The 16,816-nt window shown below is 41.2% G+C and overlaps 1 protein-coding gene across 2 annotated transcripts; it reads right to left on the reverse strand.

Moving 5' to 3' along the window:
* Window positions 1-1,674: 1,674 nt before the first annotated feature.
* On the reverse strand, window positions 1,675-14,706 carry LOC109890554 (programmed cell death protein 10-B). 2 transcript variants are annotated; one of them, XM_020482478.2, is made up of 9 exons: window positions 14,625-14,706; window positions 13,649-13,874; window positions 9,804-9,857; window positions 9,539-9,656; window positions 9,285-9,411; window positions 9,108-9,186; window positions 8,388-8,470; window positions 5,442-5,523; window positions 1,675-3,537 (listed from the first exon to the last, which is right to left on the reverse strand). In XM_020482478.2, the coding sequence occupies exons 2-8, from the start codon at window positions 13,736-13,738 to the stop codon at window positions 5,442-5,444; spliced, it is 633 nt and encodes a 210-aa protein (XP_020338067.1). In that variant the 5' UTR covers window positions 13,739-13,874; window positions 14,625-14,706; the 3' UTR covers window positions 1,675-3,537. The 2 variants fall into 2 exon arrangements, with proteins under 2 accessions (XP_020338067.1, XP_020338068.1); XM_020482479.2 differs by having other exon boundaries at window positions 3,079-3,537; window positions 13,649-13,903; window positions 14,625-14,700.
* Window positions 14,707-16,816: the final 2,110 nt, after the last annotated feature.

Raw genomic sequence — 16,816 nt, forward strand, 5'->3', positions numbered from 1 at the left:
TCCTGGACATTCCTCGACAACACCTTTAAATGCGCTTTCACAACAGCTGTTCGTCACTTGACTGTCATTCAGAAAATTGCCTTCTGGATCAGATGATGAAGTGTGAATATATCATGGCGTAACTCATCAGCTGGACACCAAATGTGCATCCAACAAGTATTATGCATAATCATTGAAGAACCACGTTATTGACAATATCGATTTAGGTTTTAAGTATCAAGGTAAGGTGACTCTTTCAGGTTAGAGGCATTCGACCTTGCAATTAAATACATCATTTTGGATTTGTGTGCCCATGAAAACTGTTTTCACGCCATAAGATAAGGAGACACAAAACGTTATGTAGTTACGCTGCATTTCTGATATCTCTATATAAAAACTGTCCAACAGCTAGATCCAGGATTCTTACAGGGTTCAAGTTCAATGTATAATTTAACAGATTTTCTAATATATTATATAATGACAACTTACACTACCATAAATGCAAGGACAGAAAGTCATATTTTGTCACATGATTTTGGACAAATCCTTCAAGACACCAACCATGATAGTGTGTGAAACAGGTTTTAAATCAACTCATGAATTTGACTGAATATAGCTATGATGCCCCCTTCTATCTTCATGTAATGACATTTTAAAAATGATCAATGACTTATCAACATCTGTAACAAGTTGTCCAGTGTAGGAAATCCTCCCTGCTACCCTAGTACATAGAAATACCCATTTACACATCCCTGATCTACTTGCCTCAATAAATTAAATTCTAGAACATTGGTCGCCAGGATTAGCTATTTGTAACTAGCCTCTTCATACTTGCATAAAGGTGCGAGATAGACACATGTTCATTATAGTCATAATGAGTTGTGATGCCATGGTCGCTGCCTTGACTAAGATCCTCCAGAAAAGTACAGGGCCTGTTTTATTTATTCGCATAATAATGAAGTCAGATTGATGAATGTAGTTTATATTCAACCTCATTTTCATTCAAATACAGTATATCCAAAGTGTACTCTATTTTCATGTGGTGAAAAGTATACTTCATGAGCATACACTTGATTTTCATATCTCAATAAGTGTACTGTACTTCAGTATACTTACAAAAAGTATACTTTTCATGTCTTCAAAAAAGGTCTTTAGTATACTTACAATAAATGAACTAGAATATCATGTACTTCAAAGTACTAGATTTTCATGTAGCGAGTGTTTGCAAAAAGCAAGACCACACTAGAAATCTGACATACTTATTATTGTTCTCAATCAGGAAATATAAGGTAACTACTTCCTTAAAGTTATACCTGCCTGCCAGTAAACAAAAAAGCTCTTCAATGAGGTACTTTCCAATATTCAGCTACTTGTCTTTTCAAATAAAAGTATATCTGAATACTTACTTTGAAATGTATGTGAAAGTAATTGAGATATTTAATTAGTAATTTAACCCAGGTCTGGTTCCACCAATACAATCCTTTCAGAAATACACAAGAGGAGAGGGGTTAGGGGCTAAGCACTAGATCTCTGGAACAGAAAATGGAACAAGTTTAGGTTTTATGATGAGGCAACTGTCTGTGTAAACAGACAATAAAACACTATCTGATGTACTCCATTCATGGAAAATCCCATGGGGTAAATGGGTAGTCTTAAGAAAAATCTCTTCTTGTCTCCCCCTAAACACAAACTGCATAATTAGGAAATGATTTATTGAACATTTGCCACCAGACATACAGTATCAGTTAAATATAGACAGCTTCAACCTGGAGCCATTTCTATCCCTTCATCTTTAAACATCAGGGACAGACTCCTTTTACAAACCCTCCTCTCTCCTCAGTCATGCTCTCTGTAGCTACACACACAGACAGTGTGGGAATGTTACTTTTTGAATCCCAAATCGATCCCTCCCTAGTCCGCCCCTACCCCGAAGTCTTTTGGTTTTCAGTCTTCTAATAGAGAGTAGAATACGGGTGCATCTCAATAATCAAACAAGGTTTCCTCTCCTCACACCGCTCCCTTCCTCTGCACTACTCTGTAAAGACTGGACAGGTGAAAGGTCATACCCAGTAGGGTTAGAACATCATATTGCTTTCTCTTAAGAGAGGGAGACACTTGAGATGCACAGTAGGTAGTGAAAGCCGTTTCCGTTCTGAAAGCATGATTAAGAGGCTAAATTGCCCCTAAACACTGACACAGGGTCAGATACAGTGAGCTCAAAAAGAATTGGAACAGTGAATTTTTGCTGCCGTTGTCATTTTGGCTCTGTACTGCAGCACTTTGGATTTGAAATGATGAGATTAAAGTGCAGACTGTCATAGAATACACTTCTACATTGATGTGGATACTACCATGATTATGGATCATTCTGAATGCATCGTGAATAATGATGAGTGAGAAAGTTACAGATGCACAAATATCATACCCCTAAAACATGCTAACCTCTCACCATTACAATAACAGGGGACGTTAGCATATTTTAGGGAGGGGGGGGGGGGGTGATATTTGTGTAGTCACAAGCTTGATGTAGTCATTGTGTGATATGAATATGGGACCAAATACTTTTTACTACTTTAATACACAAGTTAATTTGTATGAAATACTTTTGGTCCCCTAAAATGGGAGGACTACGTATAGAAAATGCTGTAATTTCTAAACAATTCACCCGATATGGATGAAAATACCCTCAAATTAAAGCCGACAGTCTGCACTTTAACCTCATAGTCATTGTATCATTTCAAATCCCAAAATGCTAGAGTACACAGCCAAAACAACAAAAAATGAAATACTTTTGGAGCTAACTGTATTCTTCATCCCAGTAACAGGTAAAGTTAGGATTGGGGAAAGGTAATCTGATCCTAGATATGTGGTTAGGGGCAACTTCTACCTTGAGCCTAACGTAAAGTAATCACATGAATATATATTATCAAAAATGGCAATTATTAGTCTGACAAATGCCTCGTCTCCTCTACTTCTAACAAGACCAGGTGTGTGTTCAACAAGTAGGGCCAGGAAGATACCAGTATCATTAATAACATGGCAAGAAACAAAAAGCTCATTTTACATCTTTAGATAAAGAGCCCTAATGTTAGAAACAAATATCATTATCTTGTCACATTTATTTAATTTCTAAGATATAGCACAGAATATTTTACATACAGCAAGTTTTTATAGGACCAAAGAAAAATTGAAAAAAATATTGTCATACTGTTATCGTCACAGCCTGATCAGCAAGACTGTCCTAAAACTTTTAAAATGCTGATTCACACAATTAAACAGTAGCTAGGGATAACTAAAAAAGCTATCACATATGCTGAAGTTCTTCAGCTAGCTTTTGGCCATTAAAACATTCACTAACGTTAGCTAACAGTTTAAAAGCTGACGTATTTCACTGCTAACATCAGCCTTTTTGAACGCACCTCAAGGGTATAAATTACAACTGTCTGGTCAAAATCAAGCCTCTATTGTACATTTAAATCTGGTAGAAGGTGCTCTCCGATCATATGCCATTTTTAATGTTGCTTTGTTGGAAGATTGGATGGCCTCTCCAAGGCAAGCCTACACACACATTCAGACAAAGACACAAACACAGGAGACATAGATTAGAAATCACTGGCCACTTTAAGAAATGGATCACTAGCCACTTGAATAATGTTTTCCGTATCTAGCATTACTCATCTCATATGTATAAACCGCACTCTTCTACGGTATCTTAGTCACTTTTAAATTGTGTCTACATATTGCATCACCCATTTCATATGTATATACTGTATTGCATTCTAGACTACACCCCTGTGTCACGACTCCCGCCGAAGTTGGCTCCCCTGCCTGTTGGGGCGGTGCTCGGCGGTCGTCGTCACCAGCCTGCTAGCCGCCACCGATCCCCTTTTCCCTTTTCTGTTAGTTTAGTCTTATGAGTTACACCTGTTCCTGTTTGTGATGTCTTGATTTGCTTTCCTATTTAAACTTGTGTAGCCCGCCCTTGTTTGTGCGGGATTAATTTTAGTTCACGTCTTGTATCGGAGGCGTTGTTGTGCTCCGGACCGTTGCTACCCTGTGTTTTGGGTTGGACTGTGTTTTCCGCCCTGTGTTTTGGGTTGGACTGTGTTTTCCGCCCTGTGTTTTGGGTTGGACTGTGTTTTCCGCCCTGTGTTTTGGGTTGGACTGTGTTTTCCGCCCTGTGTTTTGGGTTGGACTGTGTTTTCCGCCCTGTGTTTTGGGTTGGACTGTGTTTTCCGCCCTGTGTTTTGGGTTGGACTGTGTTTTCCGCCCTGTGTTTTGGGTTGGACTGTGTTTTCCGCCCTGTGTTTTGGGTTGGTCTGTGTTTTCCGCCCTGTGTTTTGGGTTGGTCTGTGTTTTCCGCCCTGTGTTTTGGGTTGGACTGTGTTTTCCGCCCTGTGTTTTGGGCATGACCATTTTGTGCCGGATTAAAGTGCATTTCTCCGTGAACCCTCTGCTCTCTGCGCCGGATTCCTACCTTCCCCTCCTTGTCAGCCGTGACACACTGACTGTCAAACAGCCATCTCCAGCACATCAGAGGCTGCTGCCTATAGACATATTAGGAATCACTGGCCATTTTTAAGGAAATGAAACACTAGCCACTTTAATCAAGGACGTAATGTCTCTCCGAATCTTGCATTATTAATCTCATATGCGTAAACTGTACTATTCTGCGGTATCTTAAGTCACTTTAATTGTTTGTAAATATTGCATCACCCATCTCATATGTATATACTGTACTCTATACTATGCCACTGTATCTTAGTCCAATGCTGCTCTGACATATGTATATATATTCTTAATCCATTTCTTACTCAGATGTACATGTATTTTGGGTATATCTTGTGAAACTGTTAGATGTTAGTGCACTGTTGGATCTAGAAGCACAAGCATTTCGACTACACCCGCAATAACATCTGCTAAACACGTGTATGTGACTAATAAAATTAGATTTGAAGAGAGAGGAGGCTGTCAGTGGACATATAGACAGTAGCACCAGCATAATAAACAATCTCCCACCATAGAGTTCGTTAGAGATCTCAACTTTGTGTCTGTCCCATTATGGCTTCTGTGACAGCCTCAATGGCACTGCCTGTGCTATCTCCATTTTGAAGTAGTCAATTGTCTTCTTTGTTGTGTTTTTAAAAAAGCATAAACTTTATAATGGTGAATTACTGCCACCTGCAGTACTGGAGTCCTGAACCAAATCTTGTGCATCATTCATTTATTGTGGCCACTAGATGGCAGTGATACAGCTTAAAGCCATTTACAAACTGGGTAACCCAATTTGAAGAAGCAGCCAATGCTCTGCTCATTCATTGGCTGATACCTCCCAACCCATAGGAATCGCCACACACTTGTCTACTTTAAAATTATGGAAGCCCTCAATGCCAATGTTCATGCAACAACAGGTTATATCCAACTAGAACTCTCTAACTATGTCTCACACACTCTTATTGTACCTATACGACGGTCTTGAAGGTCCGCAGAATGAGGTTGGTTTGGTGGATCAGTCTGTTCGCACTGATGAACACGTTGATCGCCCTGGAAACAAGGATGGTTCATTTATATTGTTATTTAACGACTGCAAATAAAACAAAAACGCAATGTCAGCAAAACAGTTGTTCAAAATAGCCCTGACATTTCAAACCTGATTAAATCATTGGTTTCTCATGGTCATCGTAAAATAAACAGTTAGTAAGAACATTCCCACTACTAATATTATTAGTATTAATGTACACTGAACAAAATATAAAACGCAACATGCAACAATTTCAAAGATTTTACTGAGTTCCAGTTCATATAAGGCAGTGGTCACCAACCGGTCGATGGCGCAATTGGCGGTGCACTTGATTCAGAAGCCCTGCGCACCGGCAGATCTGTGGCTAAATCGAGTGTACCTACAACTTCCAGCAAAGTTTGATACAAGCTACGTGAGATTTCATCACTTATAAAAACCATGAGCAGAGAGAGACTGACAAAGAATACAGCAAAGAGCTGCTGTTTTATGACTTTTTATTCAGCACTGTCAATACTGTTTTTATTCAGCACTGTCAATACTGTTTTTATTCAGCACTGTCAATACTGTTTTTATTCAGCACTGTCAATACTGTTTTTATTCAGCACTGTCAATACTGTTTTTATTCAGCACTGTCAATACTGTTTTTATTCAGCACTGTCAATACTGTTTTTATTCAGCACTGTCAATACTGTTTTTATTCAGCACTGTCAATACTGTTTTTATTCAGCACTGTCAATACTGTTTTTATTCAGCACTGTCAATACTGTTTTTATTCAGCACTGTCAATACTGTTTTTATTCAGCACTGTCAATACTGTTTTTATTCAGCACTGTCAATACTGTTTTTATTCAGCACAATTACAAAACATAAAACGTACTCTGTACTACCACTCGCGCTGCAGCTGTGATTAATTAGTAGCCAAGTGTATCGATAGCCCTGCGGTTATATTGTTATTAGCCCTGCGGTTATATTGTTATTAGCCCTGCGGTTATATTGTTATTAGCCCTGCGGTTATATTGTTATTAGCCCTGCGGTTATATTGTTATTAGCCCTGCGGTTATATTGTTATTAGCCCTGCGGTTATATTGTTATTAGCCCTGCGGTTATATTGTTATTAGCCCTGCGGTTATATTGTTATTAGCCCTGCGGTTATATTGTTATTAGCCCTGCGGTTATATTGTTATTAGCAGCTCATCGTGTCTATTTGAATATATCGAGGAATATTTCATTTTCTCTGGTCATAGGAACAACATGAATTTGTTGTTGTTTGACTTGTTTTGCCATCAGGTGGAAGACGGTGTCCCCTATATCTGGTCAGTCTCACCGGAGGCAAGGCAAGGAACGACTAATGCCGTGTTCAAAACAACTAGGAACTCGGAAATTTCAGAATTCTGACTTCAGTGCGTTCAAGAGAACAGGGAACTCGGGAAAAAAACGAAATGCGACTGGGAAAAATAGTTTTGAACTGGGGATTGAGTTGATCAGGCTATTGATTGTGGCCTGTGGAATGTTGTCCAACTCTTCTTTAATGGCTGTGGAAAGTTGCTGGATATTGAAGAGAACTGGAACAGTTGCCAGGAATTGTGTACAGATTTTTGCGACATGGGGCCGTGCATTATCATTCGGAAACATGAGGTGATGGTGGCGGATGAATGGCACGACAATGGGCCAGATCTCGCCACGGTATCTCTGTGCATTCAAATTGTCATCAATAAAATGCAATTGTGTTCGTTGTCCATAGCTTATGCCTTGCCATACCATAACCCCACCGCCACCATGGGGCACTCTGTTGACAACGTTGACATCAGTAAACCACTCGCCCACATGACAATATACACGTCTGCCATCTGCCCGGTACAGTTGAAACCGAGATTCATCCGTGAAGAGCACACTTCTCCAGTGTGCCAGTGGCCATCGAAGGTAAGCATTTGCCCACTGAAGTCTGTTACAACGTCAAACTACAGTTAGATCAAGGCTTTGGTGGCGGACGACGAGCATGCAGATTTTTTTTTTTAAATCTTTATTTAACTAGGCAAGTCAGTTAAGAACAAATTCTTATTTTCAATGACGGCCTAGGAACAGTGGGTTAACTGCCTGTTCAGGGGCAGTACGACAGATTTGTACCTCGTCAGCTCGGGGGTTTTGAACTTGCAACCTTCCGGTTACTAGTCCAACGCTCTAACCACTAGGCTACCCTGCCGCCCCAGATGAGTTTCCCTGAGACGGTTCAATTTCTGCAGAAATTCTTCGTGTTGTGTAAACCCAGCTGTCCAGGTGGCTGGTCTCAGACATACCCGCAGGTGAAGAAGCTGGATGTGGAGGTCCTGGGCTGGTGTGGTTACATGTGGTCTGCGGTTGGACATATTGTCAAATTCCCAATTCTCTGGCAAGAGCTCTGGGGGAAATTCCTGCAGTCAGCATGCAAATTGCACGCTCCCCCAAAACATGGCATCTGTGGCAGTGTGTTGTGTGACAAAACGGCACATTTTAGAGTAGCCTTTTATTGTCCCCAGCACAAGGTGCACCTGTGTAATGATCATGCTGTTTAATCAGCTTCTTGATATGCCACACCTGTCAGGTGGATGGATTATCTTGGCAAAAGATAAATGCTCACTAACAGGGATATAAACAAATTTGTGCAGAACATTTGAGAGAAATACGCTTTTTGTGCATATGGAACATTTCTAGGACCTTCTATTTTAGCTTATGTAACATGGGACCAACACTTTATATGTTGCGTTTACATTTTTGTTCAGTGTATTTTTGCTGTGGGTTTAGTAAGTGCTGTTTTGTGAAGGAAAAAAATCCCCCAATCACAATTCAAGGCTTTCGATAAGCATATAACCATCTATTCAGCTTCCTTATGAATCTACACTACATTACTCACTTTCCATCTTTGAAGTATGTTTTGAGGGTGTCGCTGAAGCTTTTGGAGTATTTGACAAACTCCTTCTTCTGGTGCTCAAGAGCCTGGACACACAGAATAGACAGACAGCTGTGAACATCGCCTTCACAATGATATCAGCTCTCCTTGCAGCCATTGATCACATTAAAGATAAGGAAGAAACACACTGAGTGTACAAAACATTAGGAGCACCTTCCTAATATTGAGTTGCAACCCCTTTTGCCCTCAGAACAGCCTCAATTCGTCGGGGTGTGGTCTCTACAAGGATGTCGAAAGCGTTCCACAGGGACGATGGCCCATGTTGACTCCAATGCTTCCCACAGTTTGTGTCAAGTTGACTGGATGTCCTTTGGGTGGTGGACCATTCTTGATACACACAGGAAACTATTGAGCGTGAAAAACCCAGCAGCGTTGCAGTTCTTGACACACTCAAATCTGTGCGCCTTGCACCTTTAACCATACCCTGGTTAAAAGCACATCAAATTTTTTCTTACCCATTCACCATCTGAATGGCGCACACACACAATCCATGTCCTTCTTGAACCCGTCTCCTCCTATTTGTCTACACTGATTTAAGTTCATTTAACAAGTGACATCAATAAGGGAACATAGCTTTTCACCTGGATTAACCTGCTCAGTCTATGCCATGGAAAGAGCTGTTTTGTCCACTCAGTGTATATTCCACATCTCTGTGTGTCTTACCCTACGGTTCTGGTAGTGGTATTTCTTAAAGACGTTATTGACTGTATCCAGGAGCTCCTTTATAGCACTGGCGATGTCTCTATGGAAAACAACAACCAACACCAATCAAGAAGCAGGATGTCAAGGGCATGCTCATGAAGGTGTGTGTGTTAGTGTATACTGTGTGCGTGTACTCACTTAATTGTCTGTAGGAAGCGTACCCTGTCGTTGATCTCATCAGGTATCTTACTGAGGATGTGTTTCAGTGCTCTGGATTTCTCATTTAGGTCCTGGAACTCCTGCTCTGGCCTGTCCACTAAGAACTCTACACACACACACACACACACACACAGGGAATAGGACATAGGAGTATATTTTAATAAACAACTATAAACATACTGAATCTCTTGTAAGCAGATGCTTAGTGCTGGTACTTTTCTACACTCACACACCTTCCACGTCATCTGCAGCCATGCGCAGCAGAGACTCTGTGTAGTTTATCTGAACGTTTTTCTTCTCCAGAATTTTCATTATGATGTCCTGAGTTAGGCCTGGGTTCTCCCTCTCTGCCTAGCAACACCAACACACAATTACACCTGTTGATTATTCAAGCTGCCCATCCTTGCAACCAGAGCCCAGCGGTTACGTAAGGGCAAAGGTCATACGTTTATGAGGTAAGGGGTTAGATGTCAGGGATCGTGTGTTTGTGTGTCTTACCTTGATGAAGGCTGCCCTCAGTGTCTGGGCAGCTGACAAGTTGATCCTCTCCAGCTGCCAAACCAACACACACACACATCGTTAGAGGCTGACAAGAACAAACACACTCATCCAGGGTTCGACATACAAGGCTGCCTGCTGGTCCGGGGAGGTTTTGGAAGCCCACTGGGCAAGTCAATCATCCACACCAGTGGCCCGCTTGGGTCAGTGAGAAAAATATTAATATATTGTATTAAGGCTATATAATTGATGAAAAAACAGGAATTCCTGAAGCTGCTAGTTCGTTATATACACACAGCCTCATTTGAGTGGAATCATCTGTCGGGCAGCAAGAGTGCGCACCATTTATTCCAAACGCTCTTCAACGTAAAAGCTGTTGGGTTCTTAAACGGAAGTTGTACCATAGTCCCATGTACCAACACCACAGTCGCCTCCAAACTCATCACCAAGCTCACGACCCTGGGACTAAACATCTGCCTCTGCAATTGGATCCTGGACTTCCTGATGGGCCACCCCCAAGTGGTGAGTGTAGGCAACAACACATCCGGCACGCTGATCATCAACACGGGGGCCCCTCAGGGGTGTGTGCTTTGTCCCCACCTGTACACCCTGCGTGGACGTGCATGACTCTAACATCATCATCAAGTTTGCTGACAACACAACGGTGGTACGACTGATCACCGACAACGATGACGCAGCCTATAGGGAGGAGGCAAAGAGACCTGACAGCGTGGTGCCAGGACAAAAACCTCTCCCCCAATGTCAGTAAGACAAAGGAGCTGACCGTGGACAACAGGAAACGGAGGGGTGAGTACGCCCCCATCCACAGACGGGGCTGTAGTGAAGCAGGTCGAGAGCTTCAAGTTCCTCAGTGTCTAAATCACTAAGGAATGATCATGGTCCACACACACCCACACAGTTGTGAAAAGGGCATGACAGCACCTGCCCTCAGGAGGCTGAAAAAATGTGGCCTGGACCATTGAGAGCATCTTGACAGGCTGCAACACCGCTTGGTACGCAACTGCAAGGCACCTGATCTACACAGGCTGGTGAGTATGGCCCAGTACATTACTGGGGCCAAGCTTCCTGCCATCCAGGACCTCTATACCAGGCGGTGTCAGAGGAAGGCCCTAAAGATTGTCAAAGACTCCAGCCACCCTGGTCATAGACTGTTCTCTCTGCTACCATACACAAGTGGTACCAGAGTGCCAAGTCTAGGTTCAAAAGGCTTCCTAACAGCTTCTACCCCCAAGCAGCTAATCAAAGGGCTACCCAGACCCCTCTTTTACGCTGCTGCTACTCTCTGTTTATTATCTATGCATAGTCACTTTAACTCTACCTACATGTACATATGACCTAAATTACCTCGACTAACCGGTGCCCCCCGTATATTGACTCTGTACCGGTAACCCCCTGTATATAGCCTCCACATTGACTCTGTACCGGTACCCCCTGTATATAGCCTCCACATTGACTCTGTACCGGTAACCCCCTGTATATAGCCTCCACATTGACTCTGTACCGGTGCCCCCCGTATATTGACTCTGTACCGGTACCCCCTGTATATTGACTCTGTACCGGTACCCCCTGTATATAGCCTCCACATTGACTCTGTACCGGTGCCTCCTGTATATAGCCTCCACATTGACTCTGTACCGGTAACCCCCTGTATATAGCCTCCACATTGACTCTGTACCAGTACCCCTGTATATAGCCTCCACATTGACTCTGTACCGGTACCCCCTGTATATAGCCTCCACATTGACTCTGTACCGGTACCCCCTGTATATAGCCTCCACATTGACTCTGTACCGGTACCCCCTGTATATAGCCTCCACATTGACTCTGTACCGGTACCCCCTGTATATAGCCTCCACATTGACTCTGTACCGGTACCCCCTGTATATAGCCTCCACATTGACTCTGTACCGGTACCCCCTGTATATAGCCTCCACATTGACTCTGTACCGGTACCCCCTGTATATAGCCTCGCTTGTTATTTTACTGCTGCTGTTTAATTATTTGTTACTTTATTTTCTATTTTTTACTTAACACTTTTTTTTCTTTTTTTTTTACTTCTTAAAGCATTTTTGGGTAAGGGCTTGTAAGTAAGCATTTCAATATAAGGTCTACACAATGATTCTCTACCCTATACTTGTTTGTTTTGTCACAAACTGAAATTAGGCGAACTATTCGAATTTTAGCAACCAGGAAATGGCGGGGAGATTTCTGCATAGTGTATCGTTAACTCCCCATTGTTGGAAAAGAAAGAACCCCTAAGTAAGAATTTCACTTTTAGTCAGTGGTGTAAAGTTACTTAAGTAAAAATACTTTGAAGCACTGCTTAAGTAGTTTTTGGGGGTATCTGTACTTTACTATTTTTGACAACTTTTACACTATTACACTACTACTTTTACACTACATTCCTGAAGAAAATGATGTACTTTTTACTCCATACATTTTCCCTGACACCCAAAAGTACTCGTTACATTTTTACAGGAAAATGGTCCAATTCACCCACTTATCAAGAAAGCATCCCTGGTGCCTCTGATCTGGCGGACTCACTAAACACAAATGCTTTGTTTGTTAAATTAATATCTAAGTCTTGGAGTGTGCCCCTGGCTATCTGTAAATGTTAAAAATATATATATTTTTAAATATGCTGAGCCATACTCACCACCCTTTTGCATAATATAAGGACTTTGAAATAATTAATACTTTTGATACATAAGTATATTTGAGCAATTCCGTTTACTTTTAATACTTTCACTCAAGTTATTTTCTATTAAGGTATCTTTACTTTTACTGAAGTATGACTTTTCAGTACTTTTTCCACCACTGCTTTTAGTCTACACCTGTTGTTTACCAATCATCTGACAAATACAATTTGATTTGTATGGTTTCCACGCATTGCCATTCCAATCTGAATAGTTTGCGAATGTTTGGCACAAGCCTGCTACGTTAGGTTAAGCACAAGCTGCACATCTATAAATGATAACTTTGTCCATGCTCTAAAGTGGAGTGAAGTCCACAGGGTTCCATATTTCAACTTCTTCCAGCCACTCATTTTTTTTTTTTTTATGAGAGACACGACTGAACTACAACTTCCGTTTAAGAATCAAATGGAAATCCACAGCATTTGGAGTAAACGGTTTCTGTTGCGAAACGTTTTCCAACTAGCACGTGAAAAATAATTGTTGTGGACTTAGAACATCCCATTTTTTAGTTTTTCTGTAAGAAAAAGTGTGATTTAGAGAGTGGAAACCAGAAAACACTATAGGAAAACTCGGAAACACGGACAAACAAAACCTTGAAAACAGAATTCAGCGTAATGTAATGAAACAGAAGGAAGCAGGTCTCGAACCCTCGACCTTCTAGCCCGAGGTCCGGCGCACTATCGACTGTGCCGCAAAAGCATGCTCGTGCGGCAGGGTCGATTTCCGAGCGTATAAACTCAGGGTCGTTACAGTAAGATAAAACAGATTTTAAAGGGCCTTAGAACTGACTGTTCAAAATCACCAACAAGAACACCCTTTTTGAGATTGCGCAAGTTTTATTTTTCCCCCTCAAAACAATCAATGTAAATATTACATTGTCAAGTTAAAATGTTATTATTTGTGTATGGAGAGTAGGTTATAGGCTATAAGCTAGCTTGCTCAGCCCACAAATTTAAAACAAACCACCTGATATTTAAATGATGCACGCATCATCCACTATCCTTTGAGATCTTGGCCCCGGCCAGTATGTTTTTCATTTGGACCAGTAGCTTTTAGGTCGCACTGGCCCGGAGTGTTACTTGAACATTTACCTGAATCTATATTAGACAAAACACTCACACACATTACCTCGTTAAAAACTGGGTACATGACAGCGTAAAGCGTCATGGAGACCATGGAGTTTGTCTCGGTTTCAATCCTCATCTCTTCCATGGTCATCCTCCAAGGAGGTGCAGAGAATACACACTCACTTTTTCCTCTCTTTCTCTTTCACTCTCACACACACACACACACACACACACAGAGAGAGAGAGAGAGAGAGAGAAGCTCCAAGAGTCCCCAGAGTGACAAGAGCCTAGAGAGAGAGAGAGAGAGATTTGTGTCCTGTTGCCACAAGGGCAACCAGTGAAAAACAAACACCATTGTAAATACAACCCATATTTATGTTTATTTATTTTCCCTTCTGTACTTTAACTATTTGCACATCATTTTAACACTTTACATAGCTATAATATGACATTTGAAATGTCTCTATTCCTTTGAAACTTTTGTGAGTAATGTTTACTGTTCATTTGATTGTTTATTTCACGTTTGTTTATTATCCATTTCACTTGCTTTGGCAATGTAAACATATGTTTCCCCTGACAATAAAGCCATTTGAATTGAATAGAGAGAACTTTGTCTATGTTGTCATGTAGACAGACCTAAGGCGTTATTAACTTCCTCTTCTACTGTGACATGATTAGCTACTGTACACAAGAACGTTGCCATGTAAATTAACGTTAAACATGTTCGGTTCATAAGAAGCTAGCTAACTTAACTGGCACACATGCTCGCTAACATTAGTTACCAAAGTTTGGTAACTAACTACATAGCTAGTTTGCAGATTCTATGTCAATTTAGGCGGACCTTTAACTGTGAAAATCACCAAGGAATATAGCTAACATTAACTAGCTAACGTCACCCATCAGTATCATGCTCTACTGTAGCTAATACGTTAGTTACGCTTGAGCAACTCGAAAATGTGTGGCTAATGCACTGTCATTCAGTAGAGATAAGTCTAACGGTCAAATGGTGGTTATCTTAACTAACCACAGATAGTTACCTTTCTTGTCACCGTTCTAATAGCGAGAATGTCTGGTTAGCTGTGTTGTTATCATCAACTTCTCCTTCAACTTCCGGGTCACGGAATTTTGGAAACGCTCTAAATAAAAGTCCCCAACATAATAGTAGAAAAGTGTCAATAACTTCAATTATTCATGATACATTAAAAATAATTGTCGAAACATGAACAATGATTCATATTTTTTCAAATTGAAGTGACATTTGCATTAAATGTTCCAAGGTCGAATAAATGCCCACAATGAAAATCATTGTGCATTTTGCATACAGCATACAATGACATTCTACACGATTCTGTGCTTCCAACTTTGTGGCAACAATTTGGGGGAAGCCCTTTCCTGTTTCAACATGACCATGCCACAGTGCACAAAGCGAGGTCCATACAGAAATGGTTTGTCGAGATCGGTGTGGAAAAACTTGACTGGCCTGCACAGAGCCCTGACTTCAACCCCATCGAACACCTTCGGAATGAATTAGAATGCCGACTGCGAGCCAGGCCTAATCACCCAACATCAGTGCCCAACCTCACAAATGCTCTTGTAGCTGAATGGAAGCAAGTCCTCGCAGCAATGTCCCAACATCTAGTGGAAAGACTTCCTATAAGAGTGGAGGCTGTTATGGCAGCAAAGGGGGGACCAACTCCATATTAATGCCCATGATTTTAGAATGAGATGTTTGACCAGCAGGTGCCCACATACTTTCGGTCATGTAGTGTGTCTAATGTCTGGTGTCATTTCATAGTGGTCTGAATAATATGGAGTGTTGCTGGCCTTTTACTGTGGTCAAACTGCTTAAAATGGAACCACTGGACACTGTATGGTACAAATATTGCACTGTGCAGGCAAAGCAATCAAATCGCACAACGTAAAGACTTGTGTCCAATGAGAGGCTGTAGAGAGGCTGCTCAATGTGTGTGTGTGTGTGTGTGTGTGTGTGTGTGTGTGTGTGTGTGTGTGTGTGTGTGTGTGTGTGTGTGTGTGTGTGTGTGTGTGTGTGTGTGTGTGTGTGTGTGTGCTTGCGTGTGTGTCACTGTGTGTGTTGGTGTTTGTTGCTTGGTTGCTCCTCTGGTGTCGCATGGGTATGTGTTTTAAATGGAAGCCAGTCTGTTTCTGCTGATTTACTTTCTCTTTTCTCTCTCATCCAGTCCTCTTTGTTCTAGACAGAAGATACTGTCTTTTTCCCCACTGCTCTCTCTCCCTATGCTGAGCCACTTGAAAAAGACCATTGGTCAGTGGTTTCAATAGCTTACTCTGGTAGCCTACTAATAAATGTTTGGCTATTTTTGTATTTTATCCCAACTTCTGCCCTTTAACTAACTACCAATATGTCGACTTTGACTACACTGTGTTATATTTCCTGTCTGCCCTCAGGCACAGATCTAGGATCAGATAACCTTATGAGTATAATTTTAATTACAGATGCAAAGGTCTACACCAGGGTTTTATTTGGCCCCCCATGTTCTGAGCAAAACAATCAAGATGTTTTTTTTTTATGTTCATTGTTGGATATACAAAAAAAAAATGTAAAAACACATGAAAATCAGCTTCAAGTGATTTTAATTTGGAAAATGTGTTCGCAAGTATTCACATGAATAATAGAGACACGTGTGTCACGTTGGTCATAACAAGGAGACCAAAGTGCAGCGTGATAAGCAAACATTCTGACCTAACCAAAATAATAAAGAAAACAAGGTTTTGAAAGTATTACGTTTTTATTCCAATATTATATCTGTTTGGGCTTATTATTTGTAATTATGTTCAGGCCCCCCAACTATCCGCTCAAGAAACAATTGGCCCACGGCTGAATCTAGTTGATGATCTCTACACCACGCAATCTAGTTGATGATCTCTACACCACGCAATCTAGTTGATGATCTCTACACCACGCAATCTAGTTGATGATCTCTACACCATGCAATCTAGTTGATGATCTCTACACCACGCAATCTAGTTGATGATCTCTACACCACGCAATCTAGTTGATGATCTCTACACCACGCAATCTAGTTGATGATCTCTACACCACGCAATCTAGTTGATGATCTCTACACCATGCAATCTAGTTGAGAGTCTCTACACCACGCAATCTAGTTGATGATCTCTACACCATGCAATCTAGTTGATGATCTCTACACCACGCAATCTAGTTGATGATCTCTACACCACGCAATCTAGT

The sequence above is a fragment of the Oncorhynchus kisutch genome, linkage group LG5, assembly GCF_002021735.2.
Source record: "Oncorhynchus kisutch isolate 150728-3 linkage group LG5, Okis_V2, whole genome shotgun sequence".
Lineage (NCBI taxonomy): Eukaryota > Metazoa > Chordata > Actinopteri > Salmoniformes > Salmonidae > Oncorhynchus > Oncorhynchus kisutch.